The sequence below is a fragment of the Lepisosteus oculatus genome, chromosome 4 (genome assembly GCF_040954835.1).
Source record: "Lepisosteus oculatus isolate fLepOcu1 chromosome 4, fLepOcu1.hap2, whole genome shotgun sequence".
Taxonomy (NCBI): Eukaryota; Metazoa; Chordata; class Actinopteri; order Semionotiformes; family Lepisosteidae; genus Lepisosteus; species Lepisosteus oculatus.
The window spans coordinates 19,503,619-19,524,049 of NC_090699.1; the positions used below are offsets into that span (position 1 = coordinate 19,503,619).

Here is a 20,431-nt window from a genome sequence, read left to right on the forward strand (position 1 = left end):
CTCTTCTACCACAAAATTGACTCTGTTTTGAACTCCCCATCTTGTAACGCTTGTCAGGCAGCACAGCCCTGGACTGGAGGTGCAGTGAGACCTTACTTTTAGTTGTCAGTTTACTTTTACACTTCTGAGACCTGGAGGAAAAAAAAAATGAATAGATTATTAATTGATTATAGGAGCTTGGAATGATTTCTTATTAAAAAAGGTTTTATGCTTAAATGCCATGGCATCCTATGAGTTAGCACCTGAAACTTTAATTCTGTGGATTCCTCACAGAGGATCACAAAACACTTCACCTGTAGACAGGACCTACTCCATCCCCCACCGAAATGCAGCCCTACCTGGTCAATTCAGCCTTTCTACAGCAGCAGCCCCACAGGGGCAGCCAGGGGGAAGAGAGAAACTGCTGTGCCAGGAACTTCTGGGAGGTCAGATTGTTCAAGCCTGGAGTGCAATTGAGCTATAACAACAAGGTAACACACCTACTCTTACAAACAGCCAATGGAGGTTTAATGACCAAGTAGGGCAGTGGTTTCACATCTCATCAGAAGAATTATACTATCCTCATTTCATCTGGATCTTTATTGCTCTCTCTCCTCCAGGTAGGCAAACACCTTCTGATTATTGTTAGCCTTAAGCCATTTGCTTGTCTAAATCATCAGATTATGGATTTAAGGTTTTTGGTTAATGGGATTTAACTCACCTCTGGATGTCACTCTCAAGGCTCTCTGCAGGCCCAGCTTACCTTAGAAATTATTCACAAAGAAATTTAAGCTTGTATTTTATGTAGGTTTGTGAGGTTTTAATGATCAAAAATAATGTGTAATCAACAGTTCTGTTTAATTTATAAATTTTTTGATTAGCAAATTGATCACTGATGGCGATGATGCTTATCAGACATGAAGAGCTTGAAATCAGCATGATTAATAACATTGGGTTTGCAACATATCTGGACAAGTATTGCTATAAAACAGCCTGGCTGATGGAGGAAGAATGGAGTACCTACTACATATTAAAACAGTCTGGCGTGTGACTGAGTGATCAAAATGGAACTGGGAATGACCTTTTGCTTTCTCACCATATGTGCTCCTAATATGTGAATATATTGGATGGTAATAGGATGATATTTTAACAGATAGTGTTAGAGATTTGTCAGAAAGGAGTGTATTCATGCATATTCATGATATTTCTTTGTTAAACTTCCTCGAGTTTGTAATGCTTAACATGTACTGCCTATGTTCCCGATTGCATGAATTGCAGTGCTCTGCTAAAAGAACTGTTATATAATGTTATATCACCTGTCGTGTTCAAAACAATTTTTTTATATATATAAATACACAGGTATTGTGCTTCAGACTGTGGAAAACACATTAAATCGTATAATAGTGAGTCTCAGTGCATGACGCTGTCAGGCTGACAGTTTCTCACACTAAAAGCCACGTTGATTTCCATGTCGATCCCAGCACCACGATTTATTTTTTGACACCTCGATTCACGTGCTGTTGGTCCCTGACAAGTTCTCAAAAGAAAATTACCCAAGCCGTTCAAGTGATGTTAGATTAATTGAAAAATTCAACTGAGTATAAAATGACTTTACATTTAACTTGTTTTCTAGTCACAAAGTGAAATGTCTACGAAGAATTTCCTACAGAGAATTTCGGACGAGCAGCTCTGCCACGGGAAAACCGTGGAGTTGAAGACCCAACCGCAGATCCACTGAATTATTGCCGCTGGGATTACAGAACTGTACTATTAATGCCACAGAAAAATTGCAGTTAGTTTTGTTATCCACGAGATTTGACCAGCCCCAAAGTTGCCTATGCTTTGGATCAGATTTACGGTGCCCCCCGTATAACAACACAGCAAGGTTTTAGAAAAGTTTGTGAAGTTTCTGCCAGTTGTGTTCCCTCAATGTCAAAGCCTCTGTGGCCTGGCGTCTGAGCTCAACAGGCGTCACTCCCGTTTGATTGTATTGAGATGAAGAGTCATGAAAGGAGCTTTTTTAAACTGAAGATGGTCGGTGTTACTATTGTTTTAACTCCGTGGTACTGATACGTAAACCTTTTGAAACTTCGTGTTCATGCTCTCTAGAACATTAATTGCCCTGTGCCCGTTGAAAGGTTGTAACAGTGCGATCATCAGAGATAGTTTGACTTGTTACATCGCCCACATACTGTATTATCACCATGGACTGCGTATAGAAAGCAGTATATGTTGAAAGGCATCTTAAAGACTTGCATACTGGTTTGGCCATATGGTCTAACAGGTTTTATGTTTGTCGCCTGTTACCCTACTTAATTGATTTTTGTCCCATTTTTTTTTCTGCGTCTCAACTAATGGCAGCGAAGGAGTGGAATCAAAAGCACCCGTGAGACCCTTTTTCTAACGAAAAGGAGCAGTTTGAACATGTGCGGTGGGTCACGGGCTGCGTGCTGTACTGCCCCCACCCTCGTTTGCTCCCGCAGACGTCACTCAGGTACTACTGGAAGAACCTACATATGCAATTGACTGTGCGGAGCTCTTGATGACCACATTGGCCGATGTTCGCTTATGATAAAGGTGACGGGGTGTGGGGGAGGTAAACTCAGTTTCGCTGCAGCACGCCTTCTTAGACATTCGTGCTTTTCTGGTCCTCGCAGAAGAAGTCGATGCTTGAAAGTTTTATTTTATTTTTGTTAGTGAAAACGATCAGAAGTACTACGGCCAAGATACGTTGAAGTCAACAGAAACAATTTGATTAGAAAGGAGCGCATGGGTCCTGATCAGTAGCCCATCTACAGTATTATAGGAATGTTAGCCTGCTGTAACTAAACATTTCTGGGATGTCACTCGAAGATCTTTTAAATAAGTTTTCATGAACCCAAAACTGGTTTAGTCAATTTCACTCTGAAAACATATTTCGCGTTTTGGAAGGAAACGAAATAGCAATACTATTTCAAATTAGACTCCGGATTTCTGTTGGAAAGACTAGACTGTCAGCCTCTACTTAGGAAAGACTTCCAAGTGAAGCCGGGTTCAGACTGATCATGCAAGGTAAGACTAATGATTTTGTTTAATGCTGAAGTATTAGTCACAAGATACAGTTTGTTAGACTGAAAAAGGAGAGACAAATATACAAGCAACATTCCGATCCTGTCATGTATGTTAAACGTCCGTGCTTTGCAGCCTGCAATTTCTCTTAGGTCCAGTTAGCCTAAATTGAAACGGAGTTAATTTTCCTGTGCAAGAGAGTTATCGATATAAATTAATATTTTTTAAAAGAAAATTACAAGAACTTAACAGCTCCTGCGCTTGTGTCGATTAAAACCCACGATTTGAGAATGCTCTACCCCCGAAAGCGCTATGTAAAAAAATGATTGATTCATGGTAGAAAAATGCAAATGGTTGAACAGATGCTGATTTCCATGTGGCATTATTGATTTACTCTGCGTTCCTTGAGTCTTACTAGAATTTTGCAGGTAAACAACTGTTCTGAAAATGAAATACAGTACTGTATTAGAATTGTGAAAGTATGGGGAAGACATACTTTGTATTGGATGTTAAGGTGATAATAATTAGAACAACTCCTTAGAATTAAATAGCGATTTTCATTCCAAACTATGACATAGCGACCAAGTGCAGTGCATTGAACAGTTCTCACACCACGCACCAGAACTGATTTAATAGATTTTTAAAATGATATGCTTCAGGCGAGCGCTTAGTGAAGTCGTCCATTAATTCAGTCCGTCCTCTCGGATTAAACCTACCCCGAACCGATTGTTCTGAAACCTTGAAAAATTTCTCACATCTATGACGTAACACCTTCTTTTAAGGAAAAAAAAAGTTGTTCTTATATTTAAGCCTCCGCTATATCCAACCCCCTCAGTAATAACAATCGTTTCCTTTGTCCCCAATACAATAGGATTAAAAAAGTATTACCAGAAGAGAAGAAATAAAGACCTCGAGAATGATTGAATTCGTGCATGTACTTCATCAACAGTTACTACCTGTTTGTGTCGTAACTTTGTAAGGACACCCCGTTTTAACTGAGCTGAAGAAAGAAACGTTCCAGTTACAGTAGTGGGGATGCTCAACGCAGCCGACACACACTCCAGAGTATTGATCCATCCTTTCTCAGAAAGCCAGCTCTGCTGGTGAGGACCAGGGCAGCCATGAGCTCATCCCAATAGCATACCCTGGTGGACCTACCAGTCAGTCAGAGGGCACAAACACAGAAACGCCAATTAACCCAGTTAACGTTTCTCAGGGAGGAAACCAGGATTCCACCTAGGCATGCAGACTCCACAGAGAACCCCCCCCCCCACCCATTATGGAATCGAACCCAGAGTCCAAGAGCTGTGAGGCAGACAGCACTGTGCTGCTGCAATAGAGAAGAACAGCCCCATGCAGAAAATAAAAGATAAATGGGACAGCATCATGAGGAACAGCCATCAAACATCGTACCGCTCACTACCTTACGTTGTATTTGTGAACATCTAAACCTTCTGACTACCCTATGAAAAAAATCAATTCACAGCTATTTTTCTGGCATTAGTAAAAAACAAATCCACAACAGCTAATTAAACTCTCAACCACATTGTGCATTATTGCAGTGCAGTGTTAAGCACCTTCTTTTAGTGGTAGGGTTTCATCATCATCATCCTCCCACTTCGTAGAAGACACTGTTATTATGGACTGCTGTGCCAGGTTCTGTTTTGTATCTGGATGTTCAGAGCATATGGGTGCAAAATGCTGGTCTTGACGTTTGGAACTTCAACTTCAAGGGAGAAAACGCTGCATTGCTTCTAATGTATCACACAAAATTTTGTAATCCATTGATTTAAAATCTTTGGCAGTTTCAGAATGAACAGAACTCAGAAGTGAGATAAAATGTGTATCTTTGGAAAAGCTTCCCATAAATCCTGACCAATACTTAGTCATTAAGCTGTTAACTATTAAATAACTACCCTGTTTATTTAGTATAATCTGATCTTTTTAATATTTGGTTATTGGCGAGAGGATGTGGACTGGTCTAATTTACAACTTTATTTTTTCTTAGAGTGCAGTCTAGCTCTTGCTAAATTCTAGTCATCAGTAACTATATTCATAGGAATAGCTAATTTCATAGTGAATGTAAATTTGCATTGGCTATGAAAACCTATCGCAACAGGAATGTCATGTAGCCTGGTGATTTTACTGGAATTCAGACCACATAGTTGTTTATATACAAAACCATCACCTGCTTCTTGTACTTTGAAACTATTTATTTTGCTCACCAGCTCCGATTTAATATTTATATATAATTTACTCATACAGTCAGCCTTAACTACATGCCTTGCTTCTCAGAGGTGAATTTGTAGCAGGACATTCAAGGCATTAGTGCACCTCTATGCCTTTTTGTACCTTAATAAGAAATGCAGTGCAGACACAACACAAGCAACCAAGGCAATGTATCATGGGAGGTTCTGTGTGCATTGAATCAGTCAAACAAATCTCCAGCTGTCTGAAAGACTCTCTTGGCAGGCTGGAATTTTGTTGCGTTTCATATCCCAGAGAATCAATATACAGTAAATGCACTTGGAATAGGGAGAAATTGTTAGCAGTGCATGCTCAACTTGAAACCCAAGTGCCTCTTCAAAAACACAGATTTTCAAACCTCTGTGGGTTTATTTGAAATTGGTAATCAATTCTAACCTCCCCTTTGTTTATCCATTCTCTAACATTCCTCTTAATGCAGAACAGTCCTCTTTTAGACAGAGTAATACTTGTACATTTATCCCACCAATACATGCACTCCAATGTTCTATAATTGTATATATGTGTAAAATATAACACCAATATACCCACTGTGTATAATCACTAATTGTGACCCTTTCAGGAGCACTTGAAAGCATCAGAGCACATAGACGCTAACACACCGGAGATTTAAAGATATTCCATAACAATTTAGACTTTTGATTGTACAGCGGCCTAAGCCATGTAGTAATAATGCAATTTTCAGCTTCTAAATTATGAGAAATGTTGATTTTAAGAAAAAAGCTTTTGTGTGGCGCTGTGTATTTAATCATTATTACATTACATTACTACATGCAAGAATCTGTATTTCTTATATTTGCTATAAAACTCATGTTTTTGACATTTGTAACCTGGGACTTTCCTTTCTCACTTGTTGTTAAATGGCCTTTTACGTTTCTTAGAGTAAGTCACAAGGCAGTCAGTCTATGGTTTTGCAGTAGCTTAAAGTATTTTTAAGGGTGGTCATCCATTGGAGAGATTACAATTTTCTTTTTTCCAACAAATTAATAGCTTATTTTCTGAATAGAAGGCAAGGATGAGTGTGGGTGTTGGATAATTCTGCTCTGTTTGCTTGGCTCTTTGTGTCTGTGTGAATGTGGTGGACCACTTAGTACTACAATGAGTATAGCTGTGGGTTCTTCAGAAATCAGTATTTCTGTTTATGGGTGCTTCCTTGGGATGAACTGTTAATCGAATAAAAATAAAATGTGTTGTAAATGACTTGGTCTTGGTCTGTACAATTTTAATTGGACGTAAATTCTTATAGAAAACTCAGAGGATAGTACTTTCACTCGCATCGTATTGTATTAAAAGAACCAGACATCTAGGAAGCCCCATTCATGTTAAAAATCATTCAACAAAAACATTAGTCTTCAACAAGACAGAAATCTATTTTAATTGATCACGTGAACCCATTCCGTCATTGCTAGTATAACTGTGTATGACTGCCAACAAAATGGCCAAGAAAAGTCTGGAAAAGCTCATGCAGTCCATCCCCTTGTTTTGATAGATCTGCTGATACATGAACAGTATATTAATCCAAGCATTTAGATACATTAACTGACTCATTATTTTCACCAAAGCATCAATTACCAATGCTGAACCTTTTATGAATGCGAGATGTTTAATCCATCTATTTTATGACAGGGTACAAAAGATTTTAATTTACACCTCTGATTCATCCTGGGCCTTTCTCTCATTTCTATTGGTTTGAAATGAAACCACAGGAAACAAGCCCTATGCAATTTTCAGCGGGACAATTTCTAATTTAAAGTATCAGCCAGTCCTAAAGCTGTGCGAAGCCTTTTACTAGTACCAGTCCACCGGTCACACCCCACATAATTCCCCCAGGTACTGATCTTTAATCCTGATATCATCTGCGATTGTAATTGTGCAATTCCAAATGAAATTTTATTTGTGATTATATTACGTATTTCGTAAGCTGAATCAGCAGCAGTCCAGTTTCATTTTTTTCCAAACCCATTTGAAGAATCTTGTCATCCGATGAATGTACAAATTCTGCAGTATTTAATATTAATTTAACAGTTGTTATTTATTTAATATTATTAGCATTACAATAAATTTCATCCATCCATTTTCTAACCACCTTATCAAAAACAGAATCCTATCCCGACAATCAGCAGGCCCAAGGCATGATAATACCATGAATGGGATGCCAGTCCATCACAGGGCACACACAGACTGAGACACACACACTCATACCCTACCAGTATGTCTTTGGACTGTGTGGGGGGTGACCCATGTGAACGCAGGAAGAACACACAAACTTCAGGCACCCCAGGAATTGAATCTGGGGCTAACCACTGTTTCACTGTGCCACCCCAAAATAAATCAATAACAACTAATACCATAATCAGAGACTTGAGTCTCAGAGTGAATTACAGCTTAATTCAGTAACCTGTGAATTCGTTATTATGAGCTCTGTGTAAGAGCACATCTCAACAGGATTAATCCTTCCTGGTTTCCTTGTGTTTTATTTTCAGATTGAGCTCCAATTATGTCATCTCATTCTCATCTCTATCCATGTGTGAGACCCCAGTCTAGATTGCCCACAGTGCCAAACTTCAAGATGAAATCAAGCCTTCCCGAGTTAAAGATATGGAGAACTTTCTGTCTGTTGAGTGCAGGAAATGTCATTAAAACGTTATTGCTTAAATTTGCTGTAAAAGCTTACAATCAATCAAATTCTAATTTGTTGTGTGAATTTATTATGTATAGAGAAACAAACATAGTTATTAATCCCTGTTTTGAAGTGCCTTTCTGTTGCATTTTTTTTGTGAGTGACTTAAAATACCATCCATTCTTTATCAGAAATGATCTTGTCCTGGGGAGGGTCACAGCAATTTAGAGCCTATCCTGGAAGCACCAGGCACGAGGTGGGACTTAGTGCTCATGGCAGCTCTATCCCCGAAGGGGGCGCCAGTCCATTGCATGGTCACAGAGACAGGAGAAATTTAGAACAGCCAATCAATACTAACCAGCATGTCTTTGGGTAGGGTGGGGGCAGGGCACCTGGAGAAATTCCCATGTGAATATGGGGCAAACATGCAAACTCCACACAGAAGACACAGAAAACCATGTGAGCTGGGTAGCAGCATTGTTAACCACTCTGTCACTCTGCTGCCCTTACAAAGCCAATCATGCAAAATACAAACACTTTTTGTGGACCATTTTAAAAGAAACTGAATTTTACTCACATTCCAAATTTTATTTATTGAAATAATTCGATGAGTACTGTGATCTTTCATAACCATTAGGAGTGTTACTGATTAAAGTGTTACTGAAAATTACTCAAAATAAACAAAATAAAAGATATTTCCTATTACCCTCTTTCTACTGGGTGATAAGTGCATTGAATTTTGCTTTTGCCAGGAAATTAGCCCTGTACTCCATAGTGACATGTCTTTAACATCTTCTATTCCCAAGGGCTGTAATACTCGAAATCATTGGATGATGTACCATTATCTTTTTACAAGTGTTTTTTTGTACAAATGCTGACAAATATGAAATGAGGAATTGCATTATGGGATAATTTTGTAAGAAGCAAGACAATCTGACTATCAAATGTAACTAGGGCTTCAAGTTTTTTTTTTGCTGTTGTATCAATAAGTCTATTTTATTTGCCCTTGCAAGAGGGCTCAATAAACACTTAGAGCACTTGTCATAAAAAGGATTTCTGTGCTATGTATCCTTGTCAGAACATGGTTTTTAAATGCTGAAGAATAAATTCAGTCACAGGCTTTGTAATGTGAAGATCTCTTGAAAAGAGAGCAATGTGAAAGAAAGTTCAACACAAATAATCCATGTCCTGTAAACTAGATGTTAGAGTGTGAGACAGTGTTGTGTCTATGTATTTCCTGATTCAGATAAATTCATGTGTAGCCTTTTCCTTTAATGGACTAGAAAGATATTTTAATCTTGTTTTTATTACAGAAAAACTGAAAGTTGCATCCAATCACACTATGCCCACATAAAACATTTAACATTTAAATAAATTAAAAATGTATTGGAAATTAATTCAATATTTCTTTTTTTGTTTCTTGTAGGGTTAACTTTTTCTTCGTCTCCAAACACCAGCTCTCTGGACACCGAAAATGGACACACTAATATTTCTTTGCGGAAGATAGATAATTACACTTATTCATCTTATTACCAGCATTCTCCTCCTGTAGCAACCATATTCATTTTTGCCTATGTCCTCATTTTCTTTCTGTGCATGACGGGCAACAGTCTTGTTTGTTTCATTGTGTTAAAGAGCAAACAGATGAGAACAGTCACTAACATTTTTATCCTGAACCTAGCCATCAGCGATCTGCTGGTGGGAATATTCTGTGTGCCGACTACCCTTGTGGACAACTTGATAACAGGTAGGAATGGCATCAGAGACCTATCCATACTGTATATGCAAACTGTTTCAACAATTGAATAAGACAATGAGAAAATAAGCAAGGTTTCAACTGAGAGGTGGCTATTCAGTCTAAATTGCCTATTTGGTTTGCAATGGACTTATTGCTCATCAGTCACCTAGATTTTTTTATTATTGTAATAAAATTGAATCATACAGCACAAAATAACTGATCCAATCTGTACACCCAAAATTAAACTCTTTTCACCCTTTAAACCCATCCCCCATCACACACAGTTCCAACCCTCAAATCTCCCCTTCTAGACTCCTAAAGGACCTCATCAAAGCCATCGGTGACCAGTGGTAAAAATGTAGTGTTACACAGTCATAAGTACATTAGCAACATCATTCCATCCATCCAGATGTTTCTTGTAGACTCACGGGATTAGCCTTCAATAATAAGGCTAAGTAACAGCCAAATGTCTTTGTGTAAAGTGGACTAAATGCACGCATCCTCATATGTTCGACTTGTCCCTGAGTACTTTATCAAGACTAATTAGATTCAGTTCCTTTAACCAGTCTGTATGCAACATTCCTTTGGGGCATTCCTTGTCATTCTTTTTTTAATGAATCAAGTGCAGCCATGTTTTTGTAATAATAATAATAATAAATTGCTTACACTTATATAGCGCTTTTCTGGACAGTCCACTCAAAGCGCTTTACAGGTAATGGGGACTCCCCTTCTCCACCACCACCAATGTTCAGCCCCACCTGGATGATGCAACGGCAGCCATACTGCACCAGTACGCTCATCAGCTATCAGTGGGGAGGAGAGCAGAGTGATGAAGCCAGTTCATAGATGGGGATTATTAGGAGACCATGATTGATAAAGCCAATGGGAAATTTGACCAGGACACCAGGGTTACACCCCTACTCTTTTTGAGAAACACCCTGGGATTTTTAATGACCACAGAAAGTCAGGACCTCGGTTTTACGTCTCATCTGAAGGACAGTGCCTTTTTACAGTATAGTGTCCCCCTTCATTATACTGGGGCATTAGGACCCACACAGACCACAGGGTGAGTGCCCCCTGTTGGCCCCACTAACACCATAATATAATAATAATAACAACAAAATTTCTACTGATTTAAATTGATACCAATTTGATGTTTTAAATGTTTTTCCATAAAATCTTGCTCAGAATCAGTTTATGTTTCATTTTTATGTTTTGCTTTATTCAGATGAGTATGATACCATTGCATTAATCACTTAAATACATAAATGGTTTAACCTTCTCCCGCCCTGTGATGTCTTCATGTATTGCGGATGGTTTTTAGTGCTGTAAAAATTAAGTGAATTTATACTATAAATCCTATTAAATATTAAGGAGTTTTTTGGTATCTTTGCTTACAGGCCACTTTACAACAGAAGTACAAGTACTATATTGTATTGCATATAGTAATGTATTGCATATAGTAATATGTACGCAGACTTTGCTGTTTTTAAACAATAGCTAAAGTAAGATAAAAGTAAACAAACATACAATGGTAACAAAACATTTGTTTAATTCTCACTGTAACTGAGAAATTAAAACACAGTACAGCAATGAAAGAAAGTAAAGGTACAGAATCTGCTTAAAACAGTGTTTGCACTTGTTCAATATGCACTGCAGGCGAGTGTGGACAACATGCATGATTCTGTATGCTGGTGCTTACAGAGAGAGTTGGAGCCTTTGTCCCGTAGCCAGTGTCCTGTTAAATACAGTCTTAAAGACAACAATACCAGACACTGCACATCAAGAACTTTAATTTTAACTGACAATAAAGCACTTCAAAATGAATTAATGATAAATCTTATGGTAATTAAGGGTTAATCTCTAAATTAGTGATGACTCAAGGCTGATCTGGCCTGTCTCTGAAGTCCTCCAGGAGTTCAAGGGCTGGAACCAGACTCCTAAAGCCCTGTGTTTCTATAGTATCACACTCTCATTCTCAATCTGGCTCAAATTCTCACTCTTAAACTCCCATGCACACTCACACTGTCGGTCTTTCTCACTCACACACACTCTCACTCAGACTCTCTTGCTCTCAGTCAGACTCACATTTTCACACTCTCTCACTGTCACTCTCTCTTACACACACTCTCACTCACATTCACACTCTCTCACCTCTCACTCTCTTACACTCTCATTTAGATTCTCTCACTCTCTCATTCAGACTCTCTCTCCCAGTCTCACTCAGATTCTCTCACTCTCTCTCATTCACACTCTCACATTTACACTCACCTCTCACACTCTCTCCCACTCTCACTCAGATTCTCTCACTCTCATTCACACTCTCACATTCACACTTACTCTCACCTCTCACACTCGCTCACACTCTCAGATTCTCTCACTCTTATTCACACTCTCCTCTCACACTCGCTCACACTCTCAGATTCTCTCACTCTCTCATTCACACTCTCACATTCACACACACTCACCTCTCACACTCTCACACAGATTCTCTCACTCACATTCACACACTCTCACATTCACACACTCTCTCACACTCTCACTCACATTCACACACTCTCTCACACTCTCAGATTCTCTCACTCTCTCTCATTCACACTCTCACTCACATTCACACACTCTCGCCTCTCACACTCTCTTACACTCACTCAGATTCTCTCACTCTCTCATTCACACTCTCACATTCACACACTCTCTCCCACTCTCACTCACATTCACACTCTCACTCACATTCACACACTCTCACCTCTCACACTCTCTCCCACTCTCATTCAGGTTCTCTCACTCTCTCTCATTAACACTGTCACTCACATTCACACTTACTCTCACACTCTCTCACACTCTCACTCAGATTCTCTCACTCTCTCATTCACACTCTCACATTCACACTTACTCTCACACTCTCTCCCACTCTCACTCAGATTCTCTCACTCTCTCATTCACACTCACTTCAATCTGACTCTCATTCTCACTCTTACAGTCTCACACACTCATATACATTCACACGGTCTCTCTCACTCTGTAAATGATTTCTCATTGAAGTTTTTTGTTTACTTTGCTGTAAAAGAAAGCATACCCAGGTTCTAGTGAACATTTAATTTTAAAATCTCAAATTTTGTTGAAATTTAAAGCTCAAAGGAAAAACAAACTGTTAGTTAATTTAGTGGTATAGATAATATGGAATTATAGAAATTAAGTTCTATAAGGTTCATTTTAACTCTTGCCTATATTTGTCTTACCAAACAGTATTTAGATTATGCTCTTTGATGTGGAAAATCACATTACCAAAGAAAAAATGCAGTATATTCAATTCTTGAAACCTTGAGTTAGAAAAGGATCATTTTAATTAATTCATTGATGTTCTTTTATAATGGAATTTAATTATTTTGTGTGATTGAGCTGAAAAAGGACTTGGCAAACAAAGAGGGTTAACTTAAGTGACAACATTGTAATTAGTTATTTTGGGAACCAGACTACAAATGCACATATACAGTATTTTAGAATTAATGAATTTGTTGTGGAAGGGAATTTCAATTATAACTGATCTTTTGGAAACAACATATTAGACTGCTCTCTGTTTGAAAGAAGTCTATTCAGCCATCACTTGCTTTCAATAACAGTGCAGGTTTAAGAAGGAGAATCTCAAGATTGCCAGTTAACAATGCAAAAATAAACTGGATTTTATTCTTCAATTGCTGTCCAGTCACAGGGATACAATGGCAGGGGTTTGAAAATTGATTTATCCTGGAGATCTCTTTTCAAAGCTGACATATAATCAGTGTACAGAATCACCTCAAGAAGAACATAATCTTTTGCTTAAACTGGAGACACATATGCAATGAAAATCAAATAATGTATGTGATCAGGTGCCACATCACCCTGCAACTCACAACTGGGAACTCACTGAAGCTCAGCAGGTGTGAGCCTGGTAGTACCTGGATGGGACACCTCCTGGGGAAAACTAAGGTTGCTGCTGGAAAAGGTGTTAGAGGGGCCAGCAGGGGGCGCTCACCCTGTGGCCCATGTGGGTCCTAATGCCCCATTATAGTGACGGGAACACTTAACTGTAAAAAGGCGCCGTCCTTCAGATGAGATGTAAAACCGAGGTCCTGACTCTCTGTGGTCATTAAAAATCCCAGGGCGTTTCTCGAAAAGAGTAGGGGTGTAACCCTGGTGTCCTGGCCAAATTTCCCATTGGCCCTTACCAATCATGGCCTCCTAATAATCCCCATCTACGAACTGGCTTTGTTACTCTGCTCTCCTCCCCACTGATAGCTGGTGTGTGGTGAGCGTTCTGGCACACTATGGCTGCCGTCACATCATCCAGGTGAATTGGTGGTGGTGGAGGGGAGTCCCCATTACCTGTAAAGCACTTTGAGTGGAGTGTCCAGAAAAAGCGCTATATAAGTGTAAGCTATTATTATTATTATTATTATTATTATTATTATTATTATTATTATTATTAAATACAGACAGGACAGACATGACTCTGACATAGACATTGTAGACAGGAACACATAATGCAAAGTGCAGATAGTGCAAATTACAAGGTAAATACATAATACAATATAAACAACACATTGGGGGGATTTAAACCCTGTTTCCGGAATTGGAGTGGGTCCAGGTAGATTTGCAGGGTGTTGAGAAGCCTGACAGCCTGCAGGAAGAAGCTGTTCGAGAGTCTGGGGGAGCTAGCCTGTACACTGCGATATCCTTTCCCAGATGGTAGGAGGGCAAAGAGTTTATGGGAGGGGAGGGAGGGGTCATCTACTATACTGGAGGCCCTGTGTCTGCAGCGTTTGTGATAGGTGACAGAAATGGAAGGTAGGGAGGCTCCAATGATCTTTTCAGCTGTTTCCACAATTCGTTGCAGGGTCTTGCGGTCTGAAGCGTTGCAATTATCAAACCAAACAGTGATGCAGCTGGTCAAGGTGCTCTCGATGGTGCTTCTGTAGAAGGTGGTAAGAATGGCAAGGAGAAGGTTTGCCCTCCTCTGTCGCCACAGGAAATAGAGACGCTGCCGTGCTTTCTTGGCTAGGGAGTTGGTATTGAGGGACCAAGTGAGGTCGCCTGTAATGTGCACACCAAGAAACTTGATGCTTCTAACTGTCTCCACAGGGGAGCTGTTGATGTACAGTGGGGAGTGATCAGCGTGGGCCCTCCTGAAGTCAATGATTATCTTTTGTTGTGTTAACATTAAGAGATAGGTTGTTGTTTGTGCACCAGTCCAGTAGTTGCGCCACCTGCTCTCTGTATGGTGACTCATTGTCGTGTCATCGGCAGACTTGATGATGCAGTTGGAACTGTGCTTGGCAGTACCGCCATGAGTCATCAAGGTGAACAGCACTGGGCTGAGCGGTGCTCAAAGCTGGCTAGGCTACACCTCTGTAGTTTTACTGAGCAGAATCTGCTTCGTCCTTTCCCCAGGCTGGCCGTTCAACAACACCGTCTGCAAAATGAGTGGCCTGGTGCAGGGAGCATCAGTGTCCGCTTCGGTCTTCACACTGGTGGCCATTGCGGTGGAACGGTAAATGTCTGCTCCCTTCCTCAACCCAGTAAAACCCTTTACCACTTACAGAGATTGATGCCACCATCAAATCACCCCTTCAGGTCGGGTTAACTAATTCAGTGGGAAGTACAGCAAAGTAGAAATGCTCAAATGCAGGAAATGATGATGTAAGTATGAATTCCTTTGCCAGTGATTCCAGTGAACTATAGGGCGGTGTAGGAAAGATCAACTTCTAGCAACTTCTGTTCAATCTCTCCTTGTGCGCTTACGGAAAAAGCATTTATTTGCGGACAACCACCGCTGTATGTATTGTTGTGCATTTGATAAATAAACCTTGATTGATTGATTGATTGATTGAAAATGTCCTCTTATTCCTCTCACCTGTGATATGTGGAAAGACACTGAAAATGAAATGGAGAAGCAGACTAAGGAACTGGTAACCAGATAAATATCTGTTTTAGGAGTATGCAGGGATCATATTTATATATAGCGGATTGATTTAAATATAGAGGAATAAATGCCCTCCAAACAACAGATAAAACTGAATGAAATAGTGCTGCTGAACATCAAGCCCACCTGGCTTCTTTGGTTTTCAGTAGGTAACTGATCCCAGGATCTCATCCAGCTGTCCTGTGAAAGAAGCCAGAGGATTGGCTAAAACAATATGGCAGAGTCATTTGTTTCAGTCTCCTGTAACCCTTTGTGTAAAAAAGGTGTTTGGTTGCTTTTCTCTGGACTGACTACAGAGCAGCAACATGTATGTTTTTGTATCACAGCGATAGGCACGGTACAAAGTTGTAAATGAGTTGCATAGATGTTTGCAAAGTTTGAAATTATGGAAAGTGTGGAGAAAACCACTGAAACATTAAAGGATTAAGGTGAAGGATTAAGATGAACAAGGTAGGTTAAAGGCTGCTAATTTGATGGATTTTGTATTGCAGACACATATCCTCTTCGGTGCATAATGAGATGGTGATTAACAACATCTGAATCAATGGAGGAGTCTTCAAAGAGTTTGGGAATCACCTTGAGATAATGCGTCTGCCATACAAAGTTTCAATGAACAAACAGAAGACCATCTAGTATTCTGTGTGATCTGCTTTTCTCTCTGGGGACTCAAACTCCAGAAAGGGAAAATTAAGGCATCTTTGAACATTGATTTGTATAAGAGGGCATAATAACTTTTAATGTGAAACAATCATCTCGTATTAATCATACTTTTCTTTAAAAGTTCTGTATGAAGACTTTTATAAACTGTGCTGCAAGAATATTTTACGTATTCCAGGCTGTTTGCATTAAAAGTATTTGGATTTCAATTTAGTATTAAATTCTATTATACTTTGAACTTGAATGCAAAGTATTCAAATGATAGACACAACATAAGATTAAGCAAAACAGAACGAACAATGGGAGAAAATTAAGAATGCTACTGGACTGCACATTCTGATGTATGATTACTTAAATGCCTTGAAGAAAACAAAAGAGCTGCTTTTCAGCACAATGAAGTGGAAGTGCCCTGTAAGTCTTTTGTGTACTCAAGTGTATTCATCTCTTTTATTTTCTCTCTTGTAGTTTTCGTTGTATTGTCTACCCTTTCCGTCAGAAACTCACATTGAAGAAAGCCATCCTCACCATTGCAGTCATCTGGGTTCTGGCTGTGATCATAATGTGCCCCTCCGCTGTCACCCTCACCGTCTCCAGAGATGAGTACCACTTCATGGTGGATAACTACAACCACACCTATCCCCTGTACACCTGCTGGGAGGCCTGGCCAGACCAGGGCATGCGCAAGATCTACACCACCGTCCTCTTCTCCCACATCTACCTGGCCCCGCTCACCTTGATCGTCATCATGTACGCCCGGATCGCCGTCAAGCTCTTCAAGTCCCCAGCCCCCGTCCGGGATGCCCACTCCGAAGACGGCGACGGGCGCAAGGTCTCCAAAAAGAAGATCAGGGTCGTCAACATGCTTGTGATCGTGGCCCTGCTTTTCACGGTGTCCTGGCTGCCCCTCTGGACTCTGATGCTGCTGACTGACTATGGCAACCTGACCGCTCGCCAGCTCAACGTGGTGACCGTGTACATATTCCCCTTCGCGCACTGGCTTGCCTTCTTCAACAGCAGCGTGAACCCCATCATCTACGGCTACTTCAACGAAAACTTCAAGAGGGGATTTCAGGCTGCCGTCAAGTTCCAGCTCTGCTTTCTGGAATCGGAGCACCGGGAGACGTATAAAAGACGAGCCAGTGGCAGGGAGCATAACCGAATCTTTGTTGAGGTTCAGCCCAACAACTCTGACAGCCGGAAGAGGTGGAGGGGGGCGGGGCTATTTGGTCGAAAGATTAGCAGGGTGACCCATCATGGGCTTGTGGTGGAGAATCTGGATCAGGGTTCCTCAAATAATGGTTGCAGTGTTTCTGCATGGGGAATGTAGGAGTCCTCAACTGACTGTTTTCTGTTAGACCACCACAGTCTTATCTAAAATATGTCAAGAAATGGAGGCGTTGAAACGTTTCCAGTTCCATGTGGTGTCGCTCAAGGCCTAAATCACCCTCTTGTCGTGTCAAATGCAGATCCAAACAAAAATGGGCGTGTGTTTCCCGATTTGGTAGTTAAACAGCATTACCTGCCCTGCCAGCTCAGGTGTTGAGTGGGGAAAAATAAACACAATTTCTTTGTTAAAAAGACATGGCAACAGGAGCAAAAAAACAGCTCTCTGACCACGGTTAATAAGCGACTTCTGTGCTTGCTCTCCCATGCATTAATTTTCTTAGCAGATGCTCCTGTCCAGGGTTGTGTTAAATGTACAGAATTAACATTAAATGCAATGGAAATAGTGATTGTGCCGGCACACACTGGAAGAGTAATGCTACGCTAGGGCCACCCGAGGAAGAGCAACCATAACCTTCAGAAGGGGAGGGGCTGCCAGGGGATATCCTGATCTCAGGAGGAACAAGAAGATCAGGAATTAGACTGAGGAGCAAAAGCAGAGATGATGTCAGTTTTGCTAGAAGCTGATTGGCAGGTCCTGCAATGATCCAGGGCCCAGAAATGGGAGAAGACAGGGGAAGAGGAAAGGAAAACAGGTTTAGGGGGGACTCAGTCAGCAGGGGAGGTGACTTCCAGAAGAGGATAGGGAGACAGAGGGGATTTGACTTGCCCTGTGGCAGTAACAGTTGTGACTATGTGGCCTGACCTGTCTGTAGACTCTTCTTTCACCATGACTGTGTCAGCCAATCGCAACAGAAATTTGTGCTTGAGAATCCTCAAGTCAGTGCTCAGTATAACACCATGACAGTCTAACCTGTAACCCTCACCTATGTGCGCAAACTTCACAGCAGCACTCTTTAATTTTCCAGGTTGAAAATTCTGTGTATAAAGAAATATACTGTTTCCTTTTACCCACCAATTTTAAAGTTCAAATTGTCCAGTTGTCCAAGGTCCAATATGTAACTTGTGAGAGATTTTCCAATTGTCTGCTGATTTTTGCTTGTCCCTGATAGAAAACTTCAGTCAAGCCTGAATCAATCTTCTACTGAGTGACAGGTGGGCACAGGTGACAGATCTCATTTTAGCTACCAATGCTTCCAGGTATGCAACACAAACAGTAGTAAAATATGAAAAACACCAGCCTTATTTTTTATATCAAAGACTGTGGAGGCTGTGGGTTGTAAAGGGGTTTCTTGTCCCAGTGAGGGAAATATTATTAGCTGTCTGTTAATATGAAGGAGTGTTATTAAATGTCAGCTGCGTGAAATGTCAGAAAATGTGAGATATTGCTTGATTTCCATGAATTACTCCTTAAAATACTCATCCATCCATTTTCTTCTCAGTTTTCTTCAATATAGTGTTGGTGGGGGGGGGGTAGCCAGAGCCTATACCAGCAAGCAGTGGGTGCAAAGCAGGATACAACCTGGAAGGGATGCCAGTCTATAACAGGGCAGACACAGACACAAACACGCACACACAGTGCAGAACTTTTCAAAGTAAGACTACAGTATGTAACTTACTAGACCGGTCACACTGACCAGGGTCAGTTTTCCCAGAAGCCTCATGCCTAAACTAATGAGAAATTGATGCAGTTCATCCTTCTGAAGTTCTCTGTTGAATTTTACTATGTAGTTGAAAAGGGCTCCTAGAATGTAAGCTAAAGATCTTTGTTCTGTTTTCATTGACGTTCTGTATATAATTCCATATATTATGCTGTTGACAATCTTGTTATTATATTTTAATTTATGCATCTGTGTAGACTTTGTTTTGCTTTCGTTTGGGAGTTTTCAAGGCACCTAAGAATTTGTATAGTTGTATAATGTGTATCTACCAGATGCCGTTTCTGTGATTTTATTATTGTTAAAGAGTTTCTTTTAAAACAAATTCACCAAATTATTGTAAATTAATTGTAAATTGTTCATTCTAAATTATTGTAATGTATTCTGTAGTTCACAAGGCTTACACATCTTAGGCACAACCGTAAGTAACGGCATATTTATTAGCATCAACAGTTTACTCAAAGACACCACTAATGTTTTCTATTATTATAACACCTTTGGCTGTTATTTAAACAGCATAGTTTAGGTGAAAACAGGCCAAGCCTGTCATTTAATATATTTCATTCACATTGATCAAAATCTTCTGAAACCTGATCCTAAAACAACAAGATCAAGTATACACATACAAATAGTATGAAGTGTTTAGGTAGCTAATCCATTTTAACTTAATTAACACGATCTGGAATGAGCTGTTCATCAGCATTAACATAATGTTCTTCTCTACACATCTATAAAGCTATAAAGCTTGTAATTTCGCACTACAAAAATGTAGATTAGGATTAACTGCTACAATTCCTAAAATTTCCAAATATGATCACCATAGAACTGTTTCTGCATAAAGAATGAAAATGTTGTACAAACAGAGCAGAACATTTCAAAATAAGACAATATACATTACTGAATCAATCTTTCCTAGGAGTCACCACTAAACGTGTAATTTTGTTTTTCTATAAAATCATTGCTGATCCCATTACTAAAGAAAGATCTGTTTATCATATCACGCTGTATATGTTTATTTCCATTATCTACAGAAGGAATTAAAGACTGCAAACTATATGTTAATAACTTGATTGCTTTTGTTGGATATTGTCCAAAAGCTTGAGACGTGTGAGTCCTGTATTTCTAAAGAGAAGAGCAGTGTAAATCAATGAATTATGTTGCTAAATTTCTGTGTTTTGTAAACAATGTACTTTGTTTCAATGGACATGCACAGTAAAACCTAG

At 39.8% G+C, this 20,431-nt stretch overlaps 1 protein-coding gene across 1 annotated transcript; it reads left to right on the forward strand.

The window, feature by feature from the left end:
• The first annotated feature begins 2,518 nt into the window (after window positions 1-2,518).
• Window positions 2,519-20,431, forward strand: LOC102695136 (neuropeptide FF receptor 1). Its single transcript, XM_015346244.2, has 4 exons — window positions 2,519-3,030; window positions 9,339-9,659; window positions 15,078-15,177; window positions 16,732-20,431. Exons 1-4 carry the CDS (start codon window positions 3,024-3,026, stop codon window positions 17,591-17,593), a joined length of 1,290 nt encoding a protein of 429 aa, XP_015201730.2. The 5' UTR covers window positions 2,519-3,023; the 3' UTR covers window positions 17,594-20,431.

Coding starts and splice junctions, on each gene's coding strand:
- LOC102695136 (XM_015346244.2), top strand. Junction 9,660..15,077: donor TGTGGACAACTTGATAACAG/GTAGGAATGGCA, acceptor TCCTTTCCCCAG/GCTGGCCGTTCAACAACACC. Junction 15,178..16,731: donor GTGGCCATTGCGGTGGAACG/GTAAATGTCTGC, acceptor TCTCTCTTGTAG/TTTTCGTTGTATTGTCTACC.